This window comes from Alligator mississippiensis, chromosome 3 (assembly GCF_030867095.1).
Source record: "Alligator mississippiensis isolate rAllMis1 chromosome 3, rAllMis1, whole genome shotgun sequence".
Taxonomy (NCBI): Eukaryota; Metazoa; Chordata; order Crocodylia; family Alligatoridae; genus Alligator; species Alligator mississippiensis.
In genome coordinates this window covers 139,304,627-139,328,197 of record NC_081826.1, presented here as the reverse complement: position 1 = coordinate 139,328,197, position 23,571 = coordinate 139,304,627, and the positions used below count along the sequence as shown (strand labels likewise).

The 23,571-nt window shown below is 42.8% G+C and overlaps 1 protein-coding gene across 6 annotated transcripts in view; it reads left to right on the top strand.

Annotated features, from left to right (window-relative positions):
• Positions 1 to 23,571, top strand: part of SEMA5A (semaphorin 5A) — a 629,987-nt gene that overhangs the window by 252,026 nt on the left and 354,390 nt on the right. For all 6 annotated transcript variants that reach the window (XM_059724459.1, XM_059724460.1, XM_059724455.1 and 3 more), the window contains one exon: positions 11,166 to 11,211. In XM_059724459.1, coding sequence (XP_059580442.1) covers positions 11,166 to 11,211 — 46 coding nt within the window. The remainder of the gene's footprint in view (positions 1 to 11,165; positions 11,212 to 23,571) is intronic.

The window sequence follows — 23,571 nt, the reverse complement described above, 5'->3', positions numbered from 1 at the left end:
GTTTTGACTTTGTTTGGCTTTAGCTTCTAACTATAGGATCTTGTTTTGCCTCCAGGAACTGGTTCGTTCTCCCTGTGCAAGTATTGATATACTGTAATTCAGTCTCTTCTCAATCTTCCCGTGTATAACATAAATAGATAAAGCTGTTTAAGCTTCTCTTTCTCAGGCATTTTTCCCATCTCTCAAGTAATTTTTACGCTAACCTTTTTTGCCACTACATTGCACTGGGACTTCACTATGTATTTGTTTGTCTACTGTGATCCCTAGAGTCACTGCTTTCCCTGATACAGCTCCCATCCTGTTGTAAGGAACAGTTGGCATTAATACGCATCTTGGGTGAATGGGTCCAGTTTACCAAGTCGTCTGCATCACAGTGAAAGATGCAAAGCCCTCATTATTTACCACTCTACTGTTTTTGCATCGTCCTCCAATTTTATCACATTGATTTTTTAATAGTTCCAGATTATTAGTAAACATGTTGAATCACATTGGGGCTAATGGTTAACACTCTACAACCCCACTGGAAACATTCTTATTTAATGTTGACTCCGTATTGCCAGTTACTTTGAAATATGCCAGTTAGCCATTTCTTAACCCATTTAACATATGCTTTATTCATATTGTGCAGTAGGCACTTTTAATGAAAATGTAAATGAATACTAAGTCAAGCACCTTATAAAACTAAGAGCAATTCATCTCACAATTACCTTTATGAAACTTGCTTCAAATCTCTTCAAAGAATGAAACTGGCTTGTTTGCAAGACCTATCTTCCACAGAAATATGACTGCTATTAATCATCTTGTTCCCTTTTAAATTTTTTATTAATTGAATTCCATATCTATGTTTCCATTATTTTTCCCAGGGTTGATGTCAATTACTTGCTGTGTTTGAGTATTGGCAAAACATTAACGCTTCTCCAGGTTTTCTGGAATTTCTCCAGTATTTCAAGTTTTATTAAAAGTTAATCCTACCCTTCCAAAGATCTGGACCTACTGATTTAAAAAAAAAAAATGTTTAGCAGCAGCAGTAATAGCAGTAGTTTATATAAAGCTCATATTAAAGCAATATAAAAAATGAACAATACTATCCATCTATGCATCTACCTGTCTGTCTATATCAATGCCAACTAAAGCTTATATAATTGAAAATTTTTGCTAAACACATATAATGAGGGCACCTATACATGTGCTCTAATGCTTTCTGTTTAGAACATGTCGGAGCACACTCGATTGAGTCTAATCCAAACAGAATGCTCCAGCGTGCTGCAGCATCACATGTATTCAGCATCCCTGTGTTTCAAAATGACAGCGGGGTACTTTAACTAAACCTTGAGTAAGTTAAAGTGGTCCTCACTGCCATTTTGAAATGCAGGACACTGAATACACAAGTTGCTGTGGGTTTTTTAATTAGAGTGGCTTCTGAGAGCTGCAACTGAACTAGGGTTAGGTTGATCTAAATGCCACTTTGTACAGACATTTGGGAATGGTTAGATCAGGGAAGAACTGCCCAACCCAATCTAACTTTAGATCACATAGGAGGTGAGCTACGTAGATCAGGCTAACCCATACTCAGTCTAAGATGAACCTGTGTACCAGCACAGCCCTGGAGAGACAACACCCTATTCTCTACAGATTTGCTTGCCCCCTTTGGACATATTAACTCCTCTGCAGACCCAATAACCCCTCCCTGCCCACTTTGGCCTACTTGTATCATGTTCCTGGCATGACTCCCAGCATTGGTAAATGTGTGTACATGCAGAACCTGATCTAGGATCATGAAGCTTACAGTGAGCTCCATGATTGTAGATCAGGTCCTAGGAATGTGTACATGTTTGCAGTGTCTCCTTGGGGCAGAGAAAGCCCAGCCACTTGCCCCCTCAGCTCTGACAGGGCTGTCTTTAGATCAGGTTCCTGGCACTGGCAATGTCTGCATAGCTGGTACCCCACTACAATCATGCCACTTAAAGTAAGCTGTGTGATTGTAGAAATCTACTGTACTTGTTGCTAGCCCTGTCAGCCAGTATTTTTTTTTTCCTGTCTTTGGTTCCCCTATCCATTTTCTACATATTTTTTTATATTGATTGCTCTCTTATTTTTTCTGCCTTTACTTCCTCATGGAACCCACGTGGGCTTTTACCCACAGCTGTTCTCTTTCTTTAGTTAGGAATCGTGGCATTTTGTGGTGGACTAATAAACAGCATAGCCCTCACTCCTCCAAAAAATAACTCCTGCCTAGGCATATGCATCAAAGATCTGCGTGACCTCTCATGCATATACCATGATCTGGAAGGATCAGTGGTTGCCAAGTAAACAGGACTTAAATTGTACATAATTGCGTCATTAAATGCATATGCAGAAACAGAGTAAATTCATTGCCTGGGCATTTCATAATTTTCAGGTGTTGATCCTTAATGTTCTTTAGTGTATAGTTTGTACTATCATAGCACTGTATATTATGGCAAATGTAACTTTGTTGTTAGTGTTTTGTAGCTTGAACACAGAAAAGCAGTTGGTTAAGTAATCTTGGCTGCTTATGGTTACATGGAGTTTTTCGGAGTGTGTGGGGGGGAGGCGGGGGCTGCTTGCTTCCCTCTTATTCATGGGTAATCAGTTGATTGCTGCATAGAGCAGATGGTCAGCCTGTTAGTACAAACTGATGACAGATAAGAACTATGCCTTGTTTAGAGGCTTATCTCCTCTTTTCACCCTTGTAGATCAAAGGGGATTTGTTAATGAAGGAGGATGGGAAACTCTCTTTTATGGGCTGATTCAGCTTCTGCTGAAAGGGATGGGATGTTTTCTCTTAGGATTGAGCAGGCCCTTACAATTTTCTAGTATTAGATTTGTGTGGTAGGAGGACAGGAGAACACTCTTCATCAATTAACTGAGGAAATAAAGGACCATATATCTGGCGCTTGTGGGTTGCATTTTCTTCCTGTCATGTTGCTGTTCTGTCCATAGGCAGGCTTGGCAGAATTGGATTTTTATCGGTAAATGTCAATAGATGTTGATTTTACTGCATACTCACAGACTGACGAAAAAATATTTCCATTGTTAATAATCAAAAAGAGTGGGGAAAAACAAAAGGGAGTCATAGGCCAGAGTATAGTGGGCTGGTCTCTTAAATAGGGGGCAGCCTGATGACTTGTCAATTAAGCAATTAGCTGCTCCTTCACAGGTGCTAGAAAGTGGGCTGGAGGGAGATAACTGGCTACTTAAACCCCTATCCTGAGCCTAGAAAGTGGGGGATGGTATTCCAACTGGACTGAAAGCAGCAGCCCTCAAGGAAGGTGTATGAAGCAGTGGAGGGAGGTCCAGATGTCTTAGTGGGACAACTCAGGTGCAGAAAACTGGGGAGAGACTGTAAAAAGAGGGGAAGCAGCCTATTAGTGAGATTGGTATGTGGAAAGAGAGGCTCCAACTAGAAAGGATACAAGTTTTGGTGTTTTCTTGGCTTTTTTGTTGGGGAATTTTATTTTTTTTTGGCATTCTGGGGGCAGTAGACCATTATGTTGTTAATTTAATGTAAATCAATAAAAATCCAAATAAATGCTTAAAAATAAACATTGATATTATCCATCAAAATTATTTAAAAAATTAGAATTCAGTTCTGGAAAGCTTATCCATAAGGTATGTGTGGTAACTGAGTGACATTTCTTCTGTTCATCCATTAGTTAGTCCTAGGTATTAGCCAATCAGATTATTTCCTGAGAAATTCCAGCATGTTACATCACTATTTTTTGTCGTAGTTTATTTGGACCAGAACATCCGTACTTGGTAGAAGTTCTATCTGTAAGTGCAAAGAAAATACTTTTAAAGCATAATTGGGAATATTCTCTTCCACATCTTTTGGTAATGTGATAGCATGAAACAGTGGGTTATTTCTGCAAGACAGACCTTGGGTAGTAACAGCTCTAACCATGATGTCTTAACATACAGAAGAAAGGATTGTCAGCTATCTAGTCTGACATTATGACTCTGAAAAGAGAGCTCAAAATTGAACTGGCTTTTTCTTTGGGCTTCCATATTGGATGATTTCTCCATTATCACCAGGGATCCAGGTTTTCTGTTTCCCATGGAAACTGAGGAAAAACATGGATTTTTCATTTTAATGGAGAAATGCACGGATTTTCCACTTTTGCAAAGAATTCTCTGCAGGCTGGCAGAGTTCCAGCCTGCAAGGGGCTGCAGGGAGCAGGAGGAGGGCAGTCAGGCAGGAGGTGTGGTGTGCATGTACAGTAGGGGTGGAGGGCAGCAGGGTGGGGAGTCTGAGCCCACAGCAGGCAGCCTGCCCCCGCCCCCTCATGGGCTCCGCTTTGGTCATGCTGTCCACAGGGGAGGGGGATCCAGGCTCCATGCTCCACTCTGCTGCAGAAGCTGCTGCCTCCCGTAGGTGGCAGCTGGGTCTCAGATGCTCAAATCGCAGATTTGGGGGTTTTAAATCGGAGAATTTGCAGTTTTTATCAGAGAATTTGCAGTTTTTAAACAGAGAAAAACAGGATCCCCAAATCACACTCAGGTCTTTTCTTTTTTAGCTGGTTCTTTCACAAATGTTTCCTTTTCTTATGAATTCCAATAGTAATAAAATGCATATCCTTCTGTACATGGCATTGCAATCATGGCACTTTTATAGTTCCATGTAGTTTTGCTGCAAAGGACACATTTTTTTAAGAGTCAGGGATAAAATAAGGTGACTCCTGACATTCATGCCAGCATTATTCCTAGATCTACACTTGCTTTGCTCCCTTCGACCAGTCTGTCAGTAACATTTTAGAAAGCCTTTCGGCTGATATTGTGTGGTTCTTGTTTGGCATTTATTGGCTCTTGGAAAATGAAAAATGTGAACTATTTAGTTGATTATTGGCTCATCCATATGGCATAGATATTTTAGCCTCATTAACACTTGTGCAATCAATATTTTTAATCCCCGATGGCACATATTATTGAGGAAGAAAATTACATTTTAGTGTGTAGAATGTGACTGAATTATTTTATCCCACAAGAACTTCTACATTCTGTTTTTTCTTGGGGGCTCCTATTCTATAAGTACAAATATATGATTACTATGGTGGTAGAAACTGAAAACTGACTTCAGTGTTTAATATAAGGTTTAAATGATGAGAGGATGAGAATGAGTTGGTCTGTCTTGAAATGCAACTGGAAGTATATATCCACAAAAGCTTTCTCAAGACAAAATAACCACAATGAAGTCTGCACAACACTTGGCTGAATTTATTACAGAGAAGTACAGGGCACACAGTATGTCCAACTCCATCAAGTTCAGTGCTGTAGCACATGCTTACACTGGCTCATTTTTTCTAAGAAAGAAGAAAGTAGTCATCTGGCTTCTGTAAGGGCAAGCAAAGAATAGCAGTTGCAATGAATTCTTAGTTTTTCTTAATACCCTCATTTTCTGTCTGAAGAAAGAGCAAGCAATAGTGGTAGCTGGAGGGCATACGCTGTGAGAAGAGGAATACAGTTGATGGAAATGGAGTGTTAGTATTTATAGTCCCTGCTGAATATTTTGGAGCAGGATGAATTTTAAGTGAATGTGTGTATTTTTTCCCCAAAAGATAGCAGAGCTATGTGTATCTAACATAGTAGATTGAAAAGACTGTGCAGTGATTCCTGACTTTCAATGAAATTCTTTCCTGTTAGTTTGCATTTAGCATACTGATGAGACTTTGTAAACATTGTCATACAGTGTGCAGTTCTCTTTGTCTGCCTGTGTTGGATCTCTCTGTCAATCGCACACGACTGCTCCCATGATTTCCTTCTGATAGCTCCCATGTGCCAGTCAGAAATGCTGCTGCTTCCTTTTTGCCTCCTCAGAAGTTCTTGCCTTTGAAAATCTGCCTCCTGCAGACATTTTGAACATGTTTAAAACAAACTCACTTTAGTACTTTGCCTCTTGTGAAATAGGTTGTGACTCCCCCCCCCCCCCATAATTATGAACATATAAAACATGCATTAGATAGACAGTTCTTTTTAGTATAATAAAACCTGGCTATGGTGGTGGTTGTCTTTCTGGAACTTATTATTAAGCTTGAAGAATAGAAATACTTTAATTCTTCAGACATCATAATTCTGTAGGGAATGTATCTGAGCTTTTGATTGAGCCTGAAATGAGGAGTTGTCTTTAATTCTTGATTCTTTTTTGTGAAAGTGTTAGTATTATATTTTTTGTGAAAGTATTATTTTTTGTGAAAGTATTAATTCTAGTATCCTGTATAATGTAACTTGGAATATACCCTTTGTTTGAAACTGCAGACACTTGGCCTATGCTTAGGGAGGATCTATTCATATACTTAAATCTATGTTATCTGACACCCCTGGCAGAAATTACACTTACCTGGTTAATCATTTCTTTATTAGGAACCTGGCCACATGGTCATGAAATTAATGGTGCGATAAAAACAGGGAATAAGCCACAAATTTATTATGCAAAATGTGTGAAAAAACTTTGTGGCTGGTTCTTGTTGTGCCTTAGATTGAACATGTTGCAGTGCTTATCAGTTCATTGGCTCTCCCAGCCTTGGGAGTGCACTGGGGCCTTGAATGTCTCCCATGCACGCACGTGGCTGGGAACACTGGTCAGCTAACTGGTGGTCTGAAACATGGAAGCACCAGGCACATGCCTTGCTACTTGCTCTGGCAGTAGGGTGTGATTGGGGTCTGACCCCTAATCCTATGATTGTGTTTCCTTTCATGCACTTGGGGCACAGGATTCACAATCCAACCAATCACCCCTCCTGCTATCTCATTGTGCCTTGAACTGAACATCTGTCAATGGAGTGGTGGGGGGAGTAGCAAAATTAACAGTTGTATTGGAACCCTGCCCATATTTTCATTGTTAGATAGCCCCTCCCCCAATTTTTTCCTAGCTTTAATTGTAATTACATTGTTTAAATAATTATTAAAAATAGAACATATTTACTGAAATACATTTTGGCTTTGATGAGTTGCTGTGGTACCAAATGGGTTTCCATTTAAGATCCTGAAGGAGGGTAATTGAGAGAGAGTGGAGGAGTTGTTTTTTTTGGATGTTTAGGGGGGCGTTTTGGAGAACAGAGGGGACAGTTTGGGGTCTTGATTTTAAAATGTGGGGGGTTTGTTCCTTGTTATAATCACACAGAAATAATAAGGTTGCAAGGGACCTTCAGAGGTCATCTAGTCCAACTTCCTGTCTGAGTCAGTATCATCCCTATCCAAACCATCCCATACAAATCCTTGTCTAACCTGTTACTGAAGTTACACAATCAGTCCTGTCACACAGCCTAAACTACCACAGGTAAAGCAGGTGGACAACAGCTGTCAGTGTCCTTGTGCTGCAGGCTTTGTCAAAATAAACCCAAGGAAGAGGGTCACACACCTGGCTACAGAGGAAGGCAAAAAAAAATATCGCAACGGGGTAAAATTCTTGACCCCAAATGTGGCAATCAGTCTGACCCTGACTGGAGGGTCCAGTCCAGATACCCAGGCAGCCAACACCCTGTGCTTCTGAGAAAGGCAACCCCGCCACAAACCCCTCTGGCCCCTCTAGCAACAGGAAAGGAAAATACTTCCTTCCTGGCCCCATGTGGCAACTAAAAAAGCTCAGAAGCATGGGAAGTACCCATAGCATAGGTATGCATAGCTATTCCTCCATTAATAGAGATTACACAACTTTCCTAGACAATCTGTTCCGCTGCCTCACTGTTCTAACAGTGAAGAAGTTTTTCCTTATATCCAAACTAAACCTACATTTCTGCAACTTCAAGTCATTGATCTGTGTCCTGCTCTTTACAATAACAGGAAAAAAATGTTCTCCCTCTTCTTTATGCCAGCCCTTCAGATATTGGAAAACTGCTATCACATCCTCTTTTAATTGCCTCTTCTACAAGCTGAACATATCTAGTTCCTTCAACCTCTCCTTGTATAGCTTGCCTTCCAAGCCCTTTAGCATTTTTGTCACCTGCATATGGACCCTCTGAAACTTTTCCATATCCTTTTTAAAGTGTGGAGCCCAGAACTGTAGAGCACACAGTACTCTTACCTGTCTCCCATGAACTTGTAAATTCTGATATAATAAAGGGCTTTGTCTGTCTGTCTGTGTGTCTGTCTGCCCGTAATGCTTTCAGCCAACTGCACATGCACCGCTGAGAGGGCGGGCGGTGATTGTTTGCATGGGCCCAGGCTACATGGGCCCAGGTTTGAGCTGCTGCTGGGGAGTTTGTGGCAGCAGCAAACAAGCCCCGGTTGCCTGAGCAGCAGGGCATCCCCATGCCTCCCTGCCTGAGGGTGAAAGCAGGGGGAACAGGTCATGGTGGCAGTACCCCCCCTGCTGCCCATCACCAATGCCCCCCAGAACAGCCAGCAGGGAGGGGGACGCAGCAGGCAGGGAGGGCAGTGGACTGGGGTGAGGTGAAGGGGTGGTCATGGTGGTGGATATTGTTAGGGCCAGGCAGTGGGGAGGGAGGGAGGGAGAGTGGGAGGGAAGCAGGAAGGGGGCCCTGACAACAGCCAGCAGGGAGCGGGGGAGGCTGAGCAGGCCCTGGTGGGTGGGTGGGGGGAGGTGAATGGCAGAGGTCATGGTGGTGGCTGTTGGTGGGGCTGGGTGGCAGGAAAGGAAGGAAGGAAGGCAGGGAAGTGAGGTGGAAAGGGGAGGGGAAAGTGGGGATCATGGTGGCAGTGCCTCCCTGCAGCCTGGCCCCGACAACAGCCATCAGGGAGGGGGGAGTAGAGGTGGGGGGAAGCCCTGCTGCGAGCCAGAGGCGGGCAGGGGGTAGGGAGCCCCCATGCTGGAGGCTGGAAGAGGAGGTGGTGGAAGGAGTCTTTGCATGGTCGGGCCCGAAGGGTGAATGGGGACCAGGTAAACACTTCCCAAAATCAGTCATTCTTGACAGGCAGTTAGCTAGTACCACTATAAAGGGCTCTGAGATCTCTTCTGCCTGTTCCTTCAGGCCCTGCCAACTTGAATTCACTCAGACCCATCAAAAGCTCTCTGACTGTTGCTTTGCCATCTCATCTCTCAGCATATCCTCGTCCTTGTCCAAATAATCCTTATTATTGCTGGCTGCAGCTTAATTTTTTTGTAACGACTCAAATAAAATAGCTATTGAGCAGCTCTGCCATTGTAGCTGGTGGTAAGAGTTTGTTGTTCATCAGATATGGACTGATATGGAATCAGACCATATATGTGTTTTATGAATTGTGCAAGGTAGAACGCTATCAACAGGAGATTTAGAGAACCCTGGACCCCTAGAAAACTGTGCCCTCCAGCATACAGCAGGGGCTGGGAACTGAGCATGGGTCTCCTAGATCAAGGTTAAGTACTTTAATCAGCAAGCTGTTTGACTAAATGGTCCTGGCATCAGCAGGTTTATGAATTTAGCTTTCTTTTTCCTGCTGCAAGTATTAGGTAAATTTGACCCAAATTTGTGAGCATCTTAGAGATGCCCCCAAACTACCTTTTTGGTGAATGAGCCATTCTTTTAGATGTACTGAGAAGGTAGGGAAAATGTAGAGCAAAACAGGACGCTGCCTTTTTGAATGAGTGCGCAAGAAAGCTGAAAAAGAGGGAGAGAAAGAAAGAGTGGAACAAGATCTGGGAAAGGGAGGTGGTGGTGGGAGTAGCACTAAATAAAGTCCAGCACAGGGAAAAGGAATTGGAAGAAAATTAGATTATGAAAATGCATAAGCAGTAAACAAAAGGGAAGGACATGATGAGAGCCAGAGAGAAAACAGGGTCTGAAAAATGCATGAATGGAACATGGAAGAGCCCTGGAGCAGACCTGTCACAAATCTGGGAATCCATACCCTGCAGGTTTGGAGCCATCTCTCTATAGATGTAGAGAGAGTGTGCAGTATTAATTTCTTTTTTTTTTTCAGGGGTAGGGAAATACTAGTTATTATAGAGCAGGGGCACTCAATCCCTGGCCCAGGGGCTATATCTGGCCCACAGAGCCATGGTACCTGGCCTGCAGGTCTCTCTATGGGTTGATAAATTTGATGGTGGGGGAGTAGTGACAATTAAAACTGTCACTCCTCCCCTGCCTTCAAAAACCAAAGGCCTTTGCAACTGGGCCACACACCACCCCCCTGTGTGGCTACAGCCAGGTTGGGGCCAGGCCACATCTTTCCCCCATATAGCCAGGTTGGGGCCAGACCATACCCCCTTTTTCTGTGCCTCTGGATTGAAGCTGGACTGCCCCATCTCCTCTCCTGATGGCCGGATTGGGCCCCACTCTATGTGCTAAGATAGGGCAAAAAGACTGAGCACCAGTGGTATAAAGTGTGATTTGACATTGGTTGATGTATTTAGATACTGGGGATAAAACTGATTTAGCTGATGCAAAATACAGATATAAACTAAGCAGGTGCCACTTTGAGACGTTGTGGCAGGCCAGGGTAGTTTGTAGTATCACTCGTTAGCTTTATTCTTTTACAGGTATATACTGGAGAAAGGTTAAGGTATAAGTTCATCTGCCTAAGTGCTCTCCTTCCACCTTCCACAGATTTTAGAGTGATATGGTCATATGTTGTTCTTGATCCACCCTGAACTCCCATCAAGTTCAGTAAGAGCTTTAGGTGCTGATACCTGGCAGAAAACAGCCTTTAGATTTTTCTATGCAATTTATAAACACTCTAGCAACTCAACAAATAAAAAAGTATCCCTGAGGCATGCATATTTGGCTTTGCATATTTACATAGGGAGCTGATGGAGTTGATGAAGTCCTACAATGTACATTTTTGTAGATTGAAAGCATAATGGGAACATGTCTTTGCAGTGAGATTTTTCTAATTAAGTGGAGTTTTTTTGGCCTATACTTGGCACAAGATGGTTGGGTGTAGCACCTCTGACATCAAAGAAGTTACACAAACTTATGATCAGGCTTAGGTTAAGTTGGAGTTGTGAATACTCAGCAGTTCTGGAAAACAGGCTGAAGTGCCTCCAATTTGGTACCCAAAATTAGAAGCACATTTGGAGTTATCCCCTTAGTAATTAGCCCAAGGATAGTCTGAGTCAGAGCCTGAACAGAATCCAGGAGTCTTGATTCTCAGTCACTTCTTCCAACCACATTCCTTTGTTCTTATTTCCATAAATGATTGTGTTTTACTACTTTATCAAAGCATTCATAGTAACTTTCTCTGTCTTTTTTTTCCTTTTTTTTTTCTCACGACAGAAACTACCTCTTCAGGTTGCAACTTGAGGATCTCTCTCTAATCCAGGTATGTGCAATATATTTATCCGTCTCTTTCAATTTGTTCCTGTATTTGATGTGGCAAGACCAGATGTTTTAAAGATGATCAAGGTATCCATTGGCTTCATAACTACAGCTGACTGTGCAGCTATTTTTATCCTTGTTGCTGCCCCTCATTATGTAAGTCTCATTGCTTATTTTAATTCCAGATTGGTCTTTGTTCCAGGCCATACAGACTTGCGTGTGGTCTTTTTCTACTTGGATTTAGTAAGAGTGACTATATCCAAAATGGAGGCTGAAGATAAAAAGTGCTGTATTCGAGAAATGGTCTGACTTGCTAGTGAGTGTACGGTCACCTTGCGGGGGTCACCTGACTCACAGTTGTCTTTCCTGCCTGGTGCAGGGGGCTGGACCCAATGATCCCTTGGGGTCCCTTCTAACCTCACAATTTATGAATCTATGAATCCTGCTATGGCTTTCTTGTATAACTCCCCTCAATATCTGCAATTCTCATGTGAAAAGGCTCTGCTCCTTCTCTATACTGGCAAAGAAAGGAGTGTACCCATCTTTGCTAAGGAAACTGCAAACAGCAAAGAAAGAAAGCAAAGTTGTGTTAAACAGATGCAAATGTGAATATGATTCTGAGCTCTCCCTACCTTAAAGAATGCAGCTAATTACTGTTTAAAGTTATTAGAGCAGTGATTCTCAGCCAGGGTGCCATGGTAGCTCAGGCTGATGTGAGATCTTTTTAAGGGTGCCACAGGATGCCACGCATTATTAGCACCATTAGGTGTGCAAACATCTGGGTCATAGGACTGGAAGGGACCTCATGAGGACATCTAATTCAGTCCTCTGCTCAGGGCAGAATCACCCCTGACTAAATCATCCCAGTCAAGTGTATGTCTAAATTGCTCTTGAACATTTCCAAGGGTGGAGATTCTGCAGCTTGTTTATGGAGCCTGTTCCAATGCTTTACCACTCTCACAGTCAGAAAGTGTTTCTTAATTTCCAAACTAAATTTCCTCTGCCACAATATAATGCTGTTGCCTAGTCCTGTCCCCTACAGCTGCAGAAAAAACGGCTATATCCCCATATCTTTACAATCACCCTTCAGGTACTTGAAAACTAATCAAATCCTGTCTTAGTCTTTTCTTTTCCAAACTAAGAAACTCTAGCTCTTTCAGCCTTTCCTCATAAGTTATGTTTCCCAGGCCTCTAGTCATTTTTGTCATTCTCTACTGGACTCTTTCCAATCTGTCCACATTTTTCTAAAGTGTCGGTCCCAAAGCCAGACACAGTCCAGCTGAGGCCTCACCAGTGTTGAATCACTTCCCTTAATTTGCAGGTGACACTTCTGTTAATACAACCCAGTGCGCTATTGGCTTTTGTTTGCAGCAAGAGCACACCTTGGCTCATATTCAGCTTCTGGTTCACTGTAACACCCAGATTCTTGGTCCTTCTCTGCAGTACTGCATCCTAGCGAATCATTCCTCAGTCTCTGTTTGTGCATGTATTCTTTTTTCTTTCCCACGTGCAGGATTTTCGATTTGTCCTTTTTGAATTTCACCTGATTGTTTTCCTACTCTTTCTCCAGTCTATCCAGGTTGCTCTGGATCCTAGCCCTACCACCCAGAGCATCTGCAACTCTGTCCAACATGGTGTCACCTTCAAATTTGCTATCTGTGCACTCAATCCCATTATCCAAATCATTAAAGAGATGCTAAATAATTCCAGACCCAAGACAGGCTCCTGGGGAACTCCACTTGATACCTCCTTCCAACTAAACACTGAGCCATTGATGAATGGTTCACAAGACGAACCCAGAGAGTTCAAATAAAAATCCAGAACATCAGAAACATTCTGACCTGTTGTTGTCTTTCTGAATTCTTTGTAACAAGAGAATTGTTCTATTATTACTTCTCCGTAGTCCAAAAAAAAAAAGTAGCGAAAGCTAAGAGCTGTCATTTTCCGAGGCATGCCTTGAGTTTAACGAGGGTGCCTTGAGTCTAAAAAAAAGTCGAGAACCACTGTGTTAGAGCTTGACATTGGAATCTTTAGACTCTGAGGAAAGAATAGAAAGAACCCCAAATCTGTTCATTTTCCCTCTGAACTTTTTAAATACTGGTGAGACTTCCATGTTAAGTATTTGTCAGATATCACAGTCTTATGTTCCCTCATCTAATTTTTTTCTTATGTTCCCTCATGAATCTCATTTTTTGCTCAAGCTTCCTCCCCCCTCCCCCTCTTTTCTGTTATTCCTCCCATGCATACACTGCAGAAATGAATAATTTGTCATTTCTGTGTTCTTGGCTCTAATGCTTGTTTTACTGCATTTCATTTAAATTGGCTAGGCAGGTAAGGTATCCAAATATAAAATCGGAACAAAATGGAAACTTCTGGTTTGACACGCTCTTGTTTTTGCAGTTTAAAATCAACTTTGAATTGAATGCTATGGCTTACTTTTTTTTTCCCTACAGTGCTATTCTGCATACTTGAATGTTGAAAAAATAGTCAGTCAAATTAAAATGAGGCTAGCAGTGTGATGTGCAGAGCTCCAAGGGTTTTGTATGTATTGGGATTAAGCAAAAAAATCACCCCCCCCGCTTCTCTTCCTTGTCCCATATGACTATAGGAAAAAGGTAAAGCTGTCTCATGTATTGCAGAAATTATAGCACTTCAATTACTTGGCTGAAATATTTGAAATTAAGGCTAGACCTAGGCTGAGCTACGATAGTCTGTAAACTATATACCCTGAATCTGGGTTGACTATACTTACCCAAGCAGTTTTAGTTTGTGTAAAGCTGTACACGTAAAAGTAGCAGATTATTTATGTTTAATGGCTGGAGATTTCCATTGATCTAAGGTGCTAAAGTGGATCAGAAGTGGCTATTATAGTCTGTGATTTTAGTTTGCAAATGAAGGTTCCCAACTAGTGACTGACAGGATAAATGACAACAAGTAGTATAGTCTGTAATGCTTTAGATACCTGCTCCTTCTGCAATCATCCTTGACTGCAAGGGATTGTCTTTTATGACTATCTTACCTGTTCGAAGATAGTTGATGAGGGCTATCCGGGATCAACAGACTTGTGTTTCCATGTGTGGTATAAAGAAATGTCACTAATTTCCACCCATTTTTTTAAACTAGTCAGAAAGAGTGCAAAGTAAATTAGTAAACAATTGGTGTTAGCAGGAAGTTCCTGACTGACAGCATGATGCAGAATTCCTTCAGTTTCACAGTCCTTTCAAATTCAGTTTTGGTGTGGTCTTTTTCCCCCAACTCCAAAATTTTACCCAGTGCTTGTAAGCCATAGTCCCTGCAACCTTCACCAAAGCTTTCTCCAACCCTTCCCATGCCCTATCACTGAAAAATCGAACAGTGAAAGCACCTCCCTGGCTAGGAATGGAAAAAGAAAATCTTATTTCCATATGAAATAAAACAACACACAGCTGTTTTTTTCCCCTTCCAATGCCTCATTTACTACACAGACAGACAAGGTTCCTTGGGTGAATTTGATATCTTTTATTAGACCAACCCAAATATTTGGAGAATAGTTATTAAGCAAGCTTTCGGGTTCAAAAACCCTTCGTCAGGCTAAGGAAGTTTCAGCAGTTGGTGTGTGCTCTTCCTGGATGGAATGAAAAGTAAAGAAGCCAGGAGCTGGGCTGGGAAGTCAGTTGCCAGGCAGATTATAATGTATCAAAAATCCAATGCTTATGTTTAGTCCCTGATCTCTAGTATCCAGCAGGTTGATGAAATGGAGCTCATAGGCTCGTCTCTGGGAAGTGTTGTGTAAGTTTCCCTTGAGGATCGGGACTGAGAGATTGGAGAGAGAGTGGCCCTCCTGTGAGAAATGTGCCCCCATCTGTAATTGGGTATTTCTGTCGATGGATTTCCGGTGTGCGTTCATTCTGGTGCGCAGTTGTTGTCTGGTCTCTCCTACATATCTTCCATCAGGGCATTTGGTGCATTGAATGAGATATATTACATTTCTGGAGGTGCAGCTGTAAGATCCTGGGATGCTGATGGCTCTGTTGTGGGGTATAGTAATGGTGGGGGTGGTGGAGATGTGTTGGCAGGTTTTGCATTTCTTGTCGTGGCACGGTCTGGATCCTTTTGTGTGTTCTGGGCTTGAGGAAGTTTGCTTCTGGTGATGAGGTTGGTGAGGTTCGGTGCTTGTTTGAAGGCTAGGATGGGTGGGCTCATTTACTACACTACACCCATCTCTCCCCTCTTCTAATACCGCTCCCATTTCCAGATTTTCTCTTATCCTTAGAATCCCTTGCAGTAGTTCAAATTTTTTCTATAATTCATTTCTTCCTCCCATCCTTCTCTAGTTCCCTTCCTCCTCCTCTCCTCTCCCTCTGGTGCTGTCCCTTTCTGGCTCATTCCTGGCACAAAAATAAAAAAAAATGATTAGGACACCTTTTGGCCCAAAGATTTTCAGTCCTTAAAGGTCTGTAGCCATTTTAATTATGAAGCTCAAGATCAGGGGAGAAATAGCCAAAACTTTGTTTCAGTATAACAAGCCAGAACAAAAGTGAAATTTCTTATGGCAATGGAAACCTCACACAGGCAGGATATCAGATCACCTAAGTGTTTGTGTAGAAAAACACAAAGCTATCCCTGTATCTGAAATACATATTTTAAATTGCTCTTAAAGGTTTATCAGATGCCTTCAGTGACTGAAGACATGCAAACTGTTCTAATTGGTTTAAAATAAATCTGTAGGTTTTTTAAAAACTTGTTTTCTACCTTTTGAGCAAAGGATAAATATATTCAATCTTTGGACCATAATCATGAAGGTCAGAATTTTTTTTTGAATTGAAATGCGAGATTTTTATATCACCAAATGTATCCATTGGACCCCAGAGTGGAAAGGTTTCATAAGAAAAACAACAACTATCACAAGACATGTGATTAAGTCCCAAGAGTTCATAAAACTAAGATTCAAGTTCATACCTTAGGCTTAGAAATTGGCATTGCCTTGGTGCCCCAGTAACATTTTTTATGACAGCACAACAGCCAAGCAAGCAGACACCCATAACCATTGTTGCATCACAAGTGCCCAAAATTGTGGCCATGACATTAGGTGACATAAAGTGGTGCGGCTTTTTTGCTGGAGATGTTTCTTTGCTTTATGGTGGGAGCATGCAGGCAGCCCGGCTCTCCATCCACCCTGGGCAGGTGCTTCTGTTTCAGGGGCCTGATCATGTGCACCCCAGGAATTCCTCCGCAGGGGGATTCATGGAGCAGGTAGGATCTGGCCTCTGAAGTCCTGGGTGTGCCTGCCTAGGTTAGCCTTCTTGCAGCGGTACACCCCAGGAATCCCCCAGCAGGGGATTCTCTGGCTGTTTGCATGTATTACACTTTCTCACCTGACTTGGAGCAAGTATCTGCAAATGGAGGAACTCCATTGGCAGGCACTCCCAGGGTTTCAGGGGCCTGATCCTGTGTGCCCTGGAAACCCTATGAGAATTCCCCCTTCTGTTCATGCCAATGGGCACTCTGGGAATCTCCCCATAGGGGGATTCCCATAGCATGTGTTTTATGCTGCTGTGTCCCAGGGTTAGGTCACAGTCTGCAACTCTGGAGGGGGCCCCAGAAACCCTGGAAGTGGCAGGGGCTTATCTCTGCAGGACACCAGCAGTGTTTGCTCATTTTGCTGATCAATCTGATCAGCTGATGCTGCAACAAAAAAACATCTGTTTTTAGCCTTAGTTCAGTGATGTGATGGTAAGCAGGAGTGCGCACACAAATCAAAAGGAAAGGAAAAAACTGTCTGAAATACCTGTAAAACAGTTATTGATTATCACAAGTAGAAACAGTAGAACATACCCTCATTTCCTATGTAGTGTCTGCTCAAGGAATGACTGGACATTCTGAAAGTTCACATGCTGACAGAAGAAATTTAATCTTAGCCCATCGATTTTGCATCTTGGCTTTCATGCAGTTGTTGTTATAATAACAACATAAAAGCTTCAGTCTAATTTTCCTTCTTGCTTTGATCACTTTGGTTACTTTATAAGAACCAGACTTTATAAAAAAAAACCAACCATGCAGCTGGTGTACAGGCTAATAAACTGCATTTTCACATCTGGAAGAGGAGATATACTGTAAAGTGCTAGCAGTAAGAATTTTGCAGTGAAGCATACTGAGAACACAAAGGGTCTGGAAACAGTACATCCCAGAGACCTTTTGTTACATTATTTTGGAAAATTGCTCAAGACCTATCTTTTTCTATTTCTTTTCTGAGGCAAGAGGAAAATTGCTGATTCTTCCTCATTCACAGCAGATACCACAGGCACAAAAATAAGGAAGAATGTTCCAATTTGCCACCTGCTTCTCCACTGTTTCTAAATAGACTTCTATAACTGTTTAATTTTTGCGTGAATTAGCTCCATTTTTTTTCTTAGCTTAAACCTATTTGTCAATTTAATTTTACTTGCATGCAGAAGATTTTTATCTGGGAAATGGGGAGAACAGAAGTATGGGTTGTGCTCAACTTTGCACAACTTTGTTTGCACGAGTATTCCCAGGAAATACATTGATGCACAAGCTTTGGTCTTTGGAAGCTTGGATCCTTACATTGTTTTACATGTTGTTATGCCAAATATATACTTTTTCAATTGATGTTTAACAAAATCAACAGTAGCAATGCTCTAGTACAGGGGCAAGCAAAGTCCAGCCCATGGGTCACATTGGGCCCATGACAGACTCCATTTCCCAGCAGCCCCTGCCTGTATTGCTGTGGTCAGTCTCTATGGAGACCCCAGCAGTGGTTGGGGCTATGACAGCACAGAGCCAGGGTTTCCATGGAGACCGGCCCCAGCAGCACTGGCAGGGCACGTGGCTGGTTGGGAAGCTGTTCTAGGGCTCAGATCTTTCAGTGGTCGTGGTCTAGAGGCAGGGCCGGGGCATGCAGGCAACAGATTGTAGCTCTGCCCTGGCTCCAGACCATGTTGTCATCACCGCAAGATCCTAGGCCCAACCCCAGAGCAGCTGCCCAGGCTACTGGGACGTGGAGTCTGGCTGCTGGGCGCATCCACGATTTTGCCTTCCCCTGCTCTAGTAGCAGGTTGAAATTTGATTTTTTGGAATTAGACTGGTCTCTCCACATTTTTAAGTTACAAAATTTCCCTTTTATTTAAAAAAAACCCAGTAACATACTCTGTAAGGTCATAATGTGATAAAGAAACTAGAGTGATTCATTCACTTCTGTGATAACTTTCCAAAAGACACATTCATGATTGTGAGTGAGAAGAAAAGAAACTCTCCACTCATTTGAGTAACCCAGAACAATCTTTTCTATGGTTCACCTATTAATAATCAGTTTTTATATAAAACTGTATTTTAAATGTAAATAACCAGAAAGGGAATCAACACCAGTTAATGTGTGTTAAAAGTAGCACTTCTACCAATCTAGAGAGTAAAAGTGATAGTTAAAATATTAGTAGATTGAAGGAGACAGGGTGTGTATCTAATCAGGAGACGGCATTCTGTCCAGTAAGCCATCGCCACCCATTGCTGGCACATCAAAACTACCGTCCTGAACATCATGGTTCTGTGCTCTGTCATTTGGAATAAAATACTATTGTTTGAGTAAGCAACTTTTAATGTGATAGTATCTGTAGTGAACCGGTATTTGATGCGTCTCAGCAGTTCTCTTTGTGGAGGCAAATAAAGGAGAGTAAAAAGGTTGAAAGCCCTTTAATGTCCAGCCATAGAAGCATGTGGGTTTAAAATGTTTAAGGTTGGTATTGGGATATTAGTATATGGTGATTATGGATTGGGGGGGCAGGGGTAGGAAGGCTTACAAGGCTGTAGTTGCAGAAGGACAAATATTTCATTCCTTGGAACAGCACATGAAATGTATAGGTTCCCTTGTTAATATAAAAGGTATTACTGTATATGCTTTTAAGGATTTTTTGAAATCCTTTTACCTTGCGTAGAATATCTTTCTCAAAGAGAAGAACTTTCATAAAGAGCCACTATGTCTATAAAGAAAGATAAAGAAAGTATAACCAGAACTCCTTAAGTGGACCTCCTGGGTATATTTCACATATTTCTGAGACATTTTAAATCCACATTAACATGGGAGAAATTATGGCATCCCTTCAATATTGAAGGGATGTCAGTAACAAGCATCTTGACTCTACATTTCTTCAAGAGATTTCATTTTAAAACTAAATCCTTTGGAAATGGGTGCCTCTGAATTCACAGACCCATTTGTTTTCACTTACTAATGTGCACACAGCAGTTTTCCTATGAGTACTTATCCACATTCATTCGTACACACACTGCCAGGACTCAGGCCCCTTAGCAAAGTGTCCTTGGAGTGTCTAGCTCTCCACCTCATGCCTACCCTGTGATAAGGATAAAAAGGTTGGTGCACAGGCCCTGCTCCTCAGATCTTCTCAACCACCTGGCTTTGTCAGGATTGTGTTCTTGGTAGCCTGTTGTGGCCCGTTTTTGTGGCTGGAAAGTCTTTTTTGACCAAGTGATTTGGCAGGATCCAGAAAACGATTGATTCCACTGGATACATAGAAATTACCCAGCTCTCCATTTAGGTTGGCAAACAAATTTTAATAAGACTTCCCAAGAACTCGCCCTGGAACTTAACCATGAGGAAGGAATACTGGGGGATCTCTCTAGAAATTTCCTCTCCATGAGTCTTCTATCCACATATTTGCTCTTGGGAAAGATTGATCTGCTCCTACAGCCTCAACAGATACTCTGCTGTTCTGCTCTGCTTTGAACCCTCAGTTAGGCTCTTCTCTGTCATGTTTTTCCTGCTGCCTCAACAATGTATACACACTTGGTAATACAATCCTGGAGCAATTACCCAGTTCTGAGATTTTAATATTGGCATTACTCTAGTCCTGGTGATCCCATCATCTCTAAATTCTGCCAAAGTTACTAAGATTTACATAGAATCATTTGACATTTTTAGTTATAGTGCATATTGAGTTATGTTTCAATGGGAATTCAAAGATAAATTTAGGGAAATTGGGCTATGATAATTTAATCTCTCTTTTTTGCCAAATGTAATCTAATTTAATACCTCATTTGCCAAGTTGTCAACTGGATAGAACACCTGGAAAGATGGTATATTGTTGATTCTTTAACTGCCACTCATTTCTGTTTACTTTTTACTGTTTGGATTCATTGTGTTGAGAGACTCCTGCTGATTTCAAAATACATGAAAGAAATCTGATTAGTTGTCATTTGACTTCGAGAAGATGGTTCCACTGGCACATATCCCAGGGGCTAGCTGGGGTGAGGGAACAGACCAAAGAAGTGTTTTAGTCAAAACAGTTAAGGGTGTCTGTAGATGAGCAGGGAGGTGGCTCCAATGCACTGTAATTACTGTGTGTCAGAACAGACTCAATTAATCGAATCAGCTGAAGCCTGCTTGTTAGTGCACCTGCATCAGCCCTTGCATCTCATGTAATAATGTCCTCATGCTTCAAAATGGTGGCAGGGGTGCTTTAACTAAAGCTCATTCAATAAGCTTTAGTTAAAGTGCCCCCACCACCATTTTGAAGCATGGAGATGCTGCTGCAGGTGCTTTAATTAGAGCGGCTCTCAGAACTGCTCTAATTAAAGTGTCCTTTGCCCCCCGCCTCCCCCGAGCATGTGTAAAAATGCCCTAGGTGTTTAAGGTACTCACCTGGGATGCAGGAGACTCTGATTCTAGGCTGTCTTCAGCCAAAGGGGCTTGAATCTCTCTGAGTTGCCAGCCCAGTGCTCTAATCACCAGGGGCAACTCGTAAGGGGTGCATGTGCACTCCCTGAGCATGGCGGTGCACCCCCTGCAAAAAGGTGCCACCGACACAGCTGGTGGTATCTGTGGGCACTCTGCAGTTCCCACAGGCCACCGCCAATGCTGCTGGCAGTTATTGCGGGTGGTCACTGACCCTTGGTTGGTGCTCACCACCCTTCCTTGCCACTGACAGTGCCAGTGGTAGATGCTCCCCTGCTTACCACTGCCATGCTCCTGCCATTCCTGCTGCTGCTGCTGCATTCCTGCCGCCACCGTGCCCCCCCCCCCCCCAGCCATCGGGGGCACACACTGTTCATGCCAATCACTGTTCTAAAGGTTAAGCATTATCTCTTCCCCTCTTCAGCATTTCTTTTGAACTTGAGCCATGGCATCTTGCACATGATAGGTGTTGGATAAGATGGACAGAGTGTAGGGCAAGCATCTTTTCTATTGGAACAGGAGTCCAGACTGGAACCTGATGCCCCCTTGCTTTCAGAGCAGGGTCCTTCTTACTGAGCCACATTCCCTCCAACTTGTCTCTCTTTCCTGACCATATGTATCTCTCTCTTCTATGCATAAGTGTTAGAAAATCTACTTATGAGCTAAAGACCTGCCATGTAGGCACACAAAGGGTATTCTTTTAAGGGTTTACCGTTCTGCTTTTTCCATAGGATGGTCTGAAAAAGATGTTTGTTAACAACCCTCTCTATACCTGTAAGTCACACTGTTGGGACGGTTCTGTAGTCCTTTTTCTAATGCTGGTGATTTTTTATCTTATGATGCTCACATAGATGGTTACAGAATAGAAAGTGCAAAAATATAGTATAGAAGGAGGTAACTGGAAATTTAAATATTAATTCCAAAGCGTTTTCCTAAAGCAAAAGTTTTTTATACAGGTGGCCTTGGAAAAGCAAGTCCCAGCATTTAATGCTCAATTGTTGTAGAAAATGAGGTCTTGTGTGATGGGACCAGTAGTTTCCATAAACACCAGCATGTTGTTATATTTTATCACATACCATATGCCCCCAAATAAGATATCTGTTTTGTTTTGGGAAGGCTGAATGGAGGGTGGAAATTTTTCCTTTTTCCCTTTAGAGTCATGGCCAGAGCTGACGGCATGCAGCAGCTCACTTGCGTTCAGCTAGCTCACTCGCTCCTTCAGGCAAAAACTTGTTTCAAGTCTTCCACAGCCACTTGTGGTTTGTGGTGGTACAGCCAACAGCTATTGCCAATTAGGGAGAAGCTCTGAAAGGGTTAAAAGTAACTGTGATGCTGTAGAGTGAACTCTGCCCTTCCCTCTCTGAGGCCAGAGAGAGGAGCAGAACCCCAGCCACCATTATAACTCCATATTAGGGGTGTGAGAAACGGGCCATATTCGATCTGCCTTTGACCCAAATTGGGGACAGTGATTCAATTTGTTGATTTGGATCACTGTCCCAATTCAATTCGTCCGAATCCAATTCTGAAGATTTGATGCCTATTCAGAGAATCAGCAATTCGGCCACAGACACAGCTTGAAATGTTTTTTCTACAAGGTACCAGGAGCAGCTTGTGAACACTGCGTGATGGTGGGGCAGATGGAGCATCCCACAGGAGTGTGAGGGGCCCCCTGCATGCTCGGCGGCAGACCCAGAAGTAGACCAGAAGTACTTCCAGTCCACTTCTGGGTCTGCCGTCAAGTGTGTGGGAGAACCCCCACCCCCGTGTGTGCCTCCCCGGCTTGGCAATTGGCTGTGGGGAGACCTCGGGTGCCCCCCAGACCCAGGAGGCACCAGTTGCCAAGCTGGGGGGGGGTGCACTCCCCGGCAGATGCAGGAGTGAACTGGAAGTACTTCTGGTCCACTTCTGGGTCTGCTGCCAAGTGCACCGGGGACCCCCCCCCACGTTCCTGTGGGACGCTCCATCTGCCCCACCATGTCAGCATTCACGAGCTGCCTGGTACCTTGAGGTATGTAGAAAAAACTTTTAAAGCTGTGTCTATGTCGAATCATCGAATCTCTCTGAATTGATTCCGAGGGTTCTGATTTGATTCAGAGAAATTAAAGGGTCTTCAGATTCGGAGATTCTGCCACCTAATTGGACTGAATCTCCACTGCATCGAATCAACGACCAAAGCTTCACACAGCCCTACTCCATACGTATAGGGTGACCATATGGGACAGTGTGAAATTTGGGACACTGTCTCCTCCACCCCCCAACACAAACACTCTCAAGTCTGTGGTGTTGCACCAGGGAGAAGTGGGGGTGGGGTACTTTAGTGCAGGTCTGGTATTACTCTTCAGGAAGCTAAGGGAGTTAGTGGCCCGTTAATGGCTCATTATTCTTTACTTCATGGGTGTTAACAATCATCTCCCTTTTTTAATGTTCATTCCACTAATGCAGATAACTTGTTTTAGGGCCATTTTGTTATCTGATAGAGCTTCCTATTTCACAGCTTGTGCTGCTCCATCTCCCTGCCCCAGTTCACTGGCCAGCTAGGACCAGCCTCTGAAAACCAGGACTGTCCCACCAGACTGGGACATATGGTCACCCTACTTATGCAGTCATTATGTTAGGGATCAGGACATGGGTGGTTATGCCTGATTCACTAGTAAAGTCCAGGCTGAATTCCCAAGGAACTGG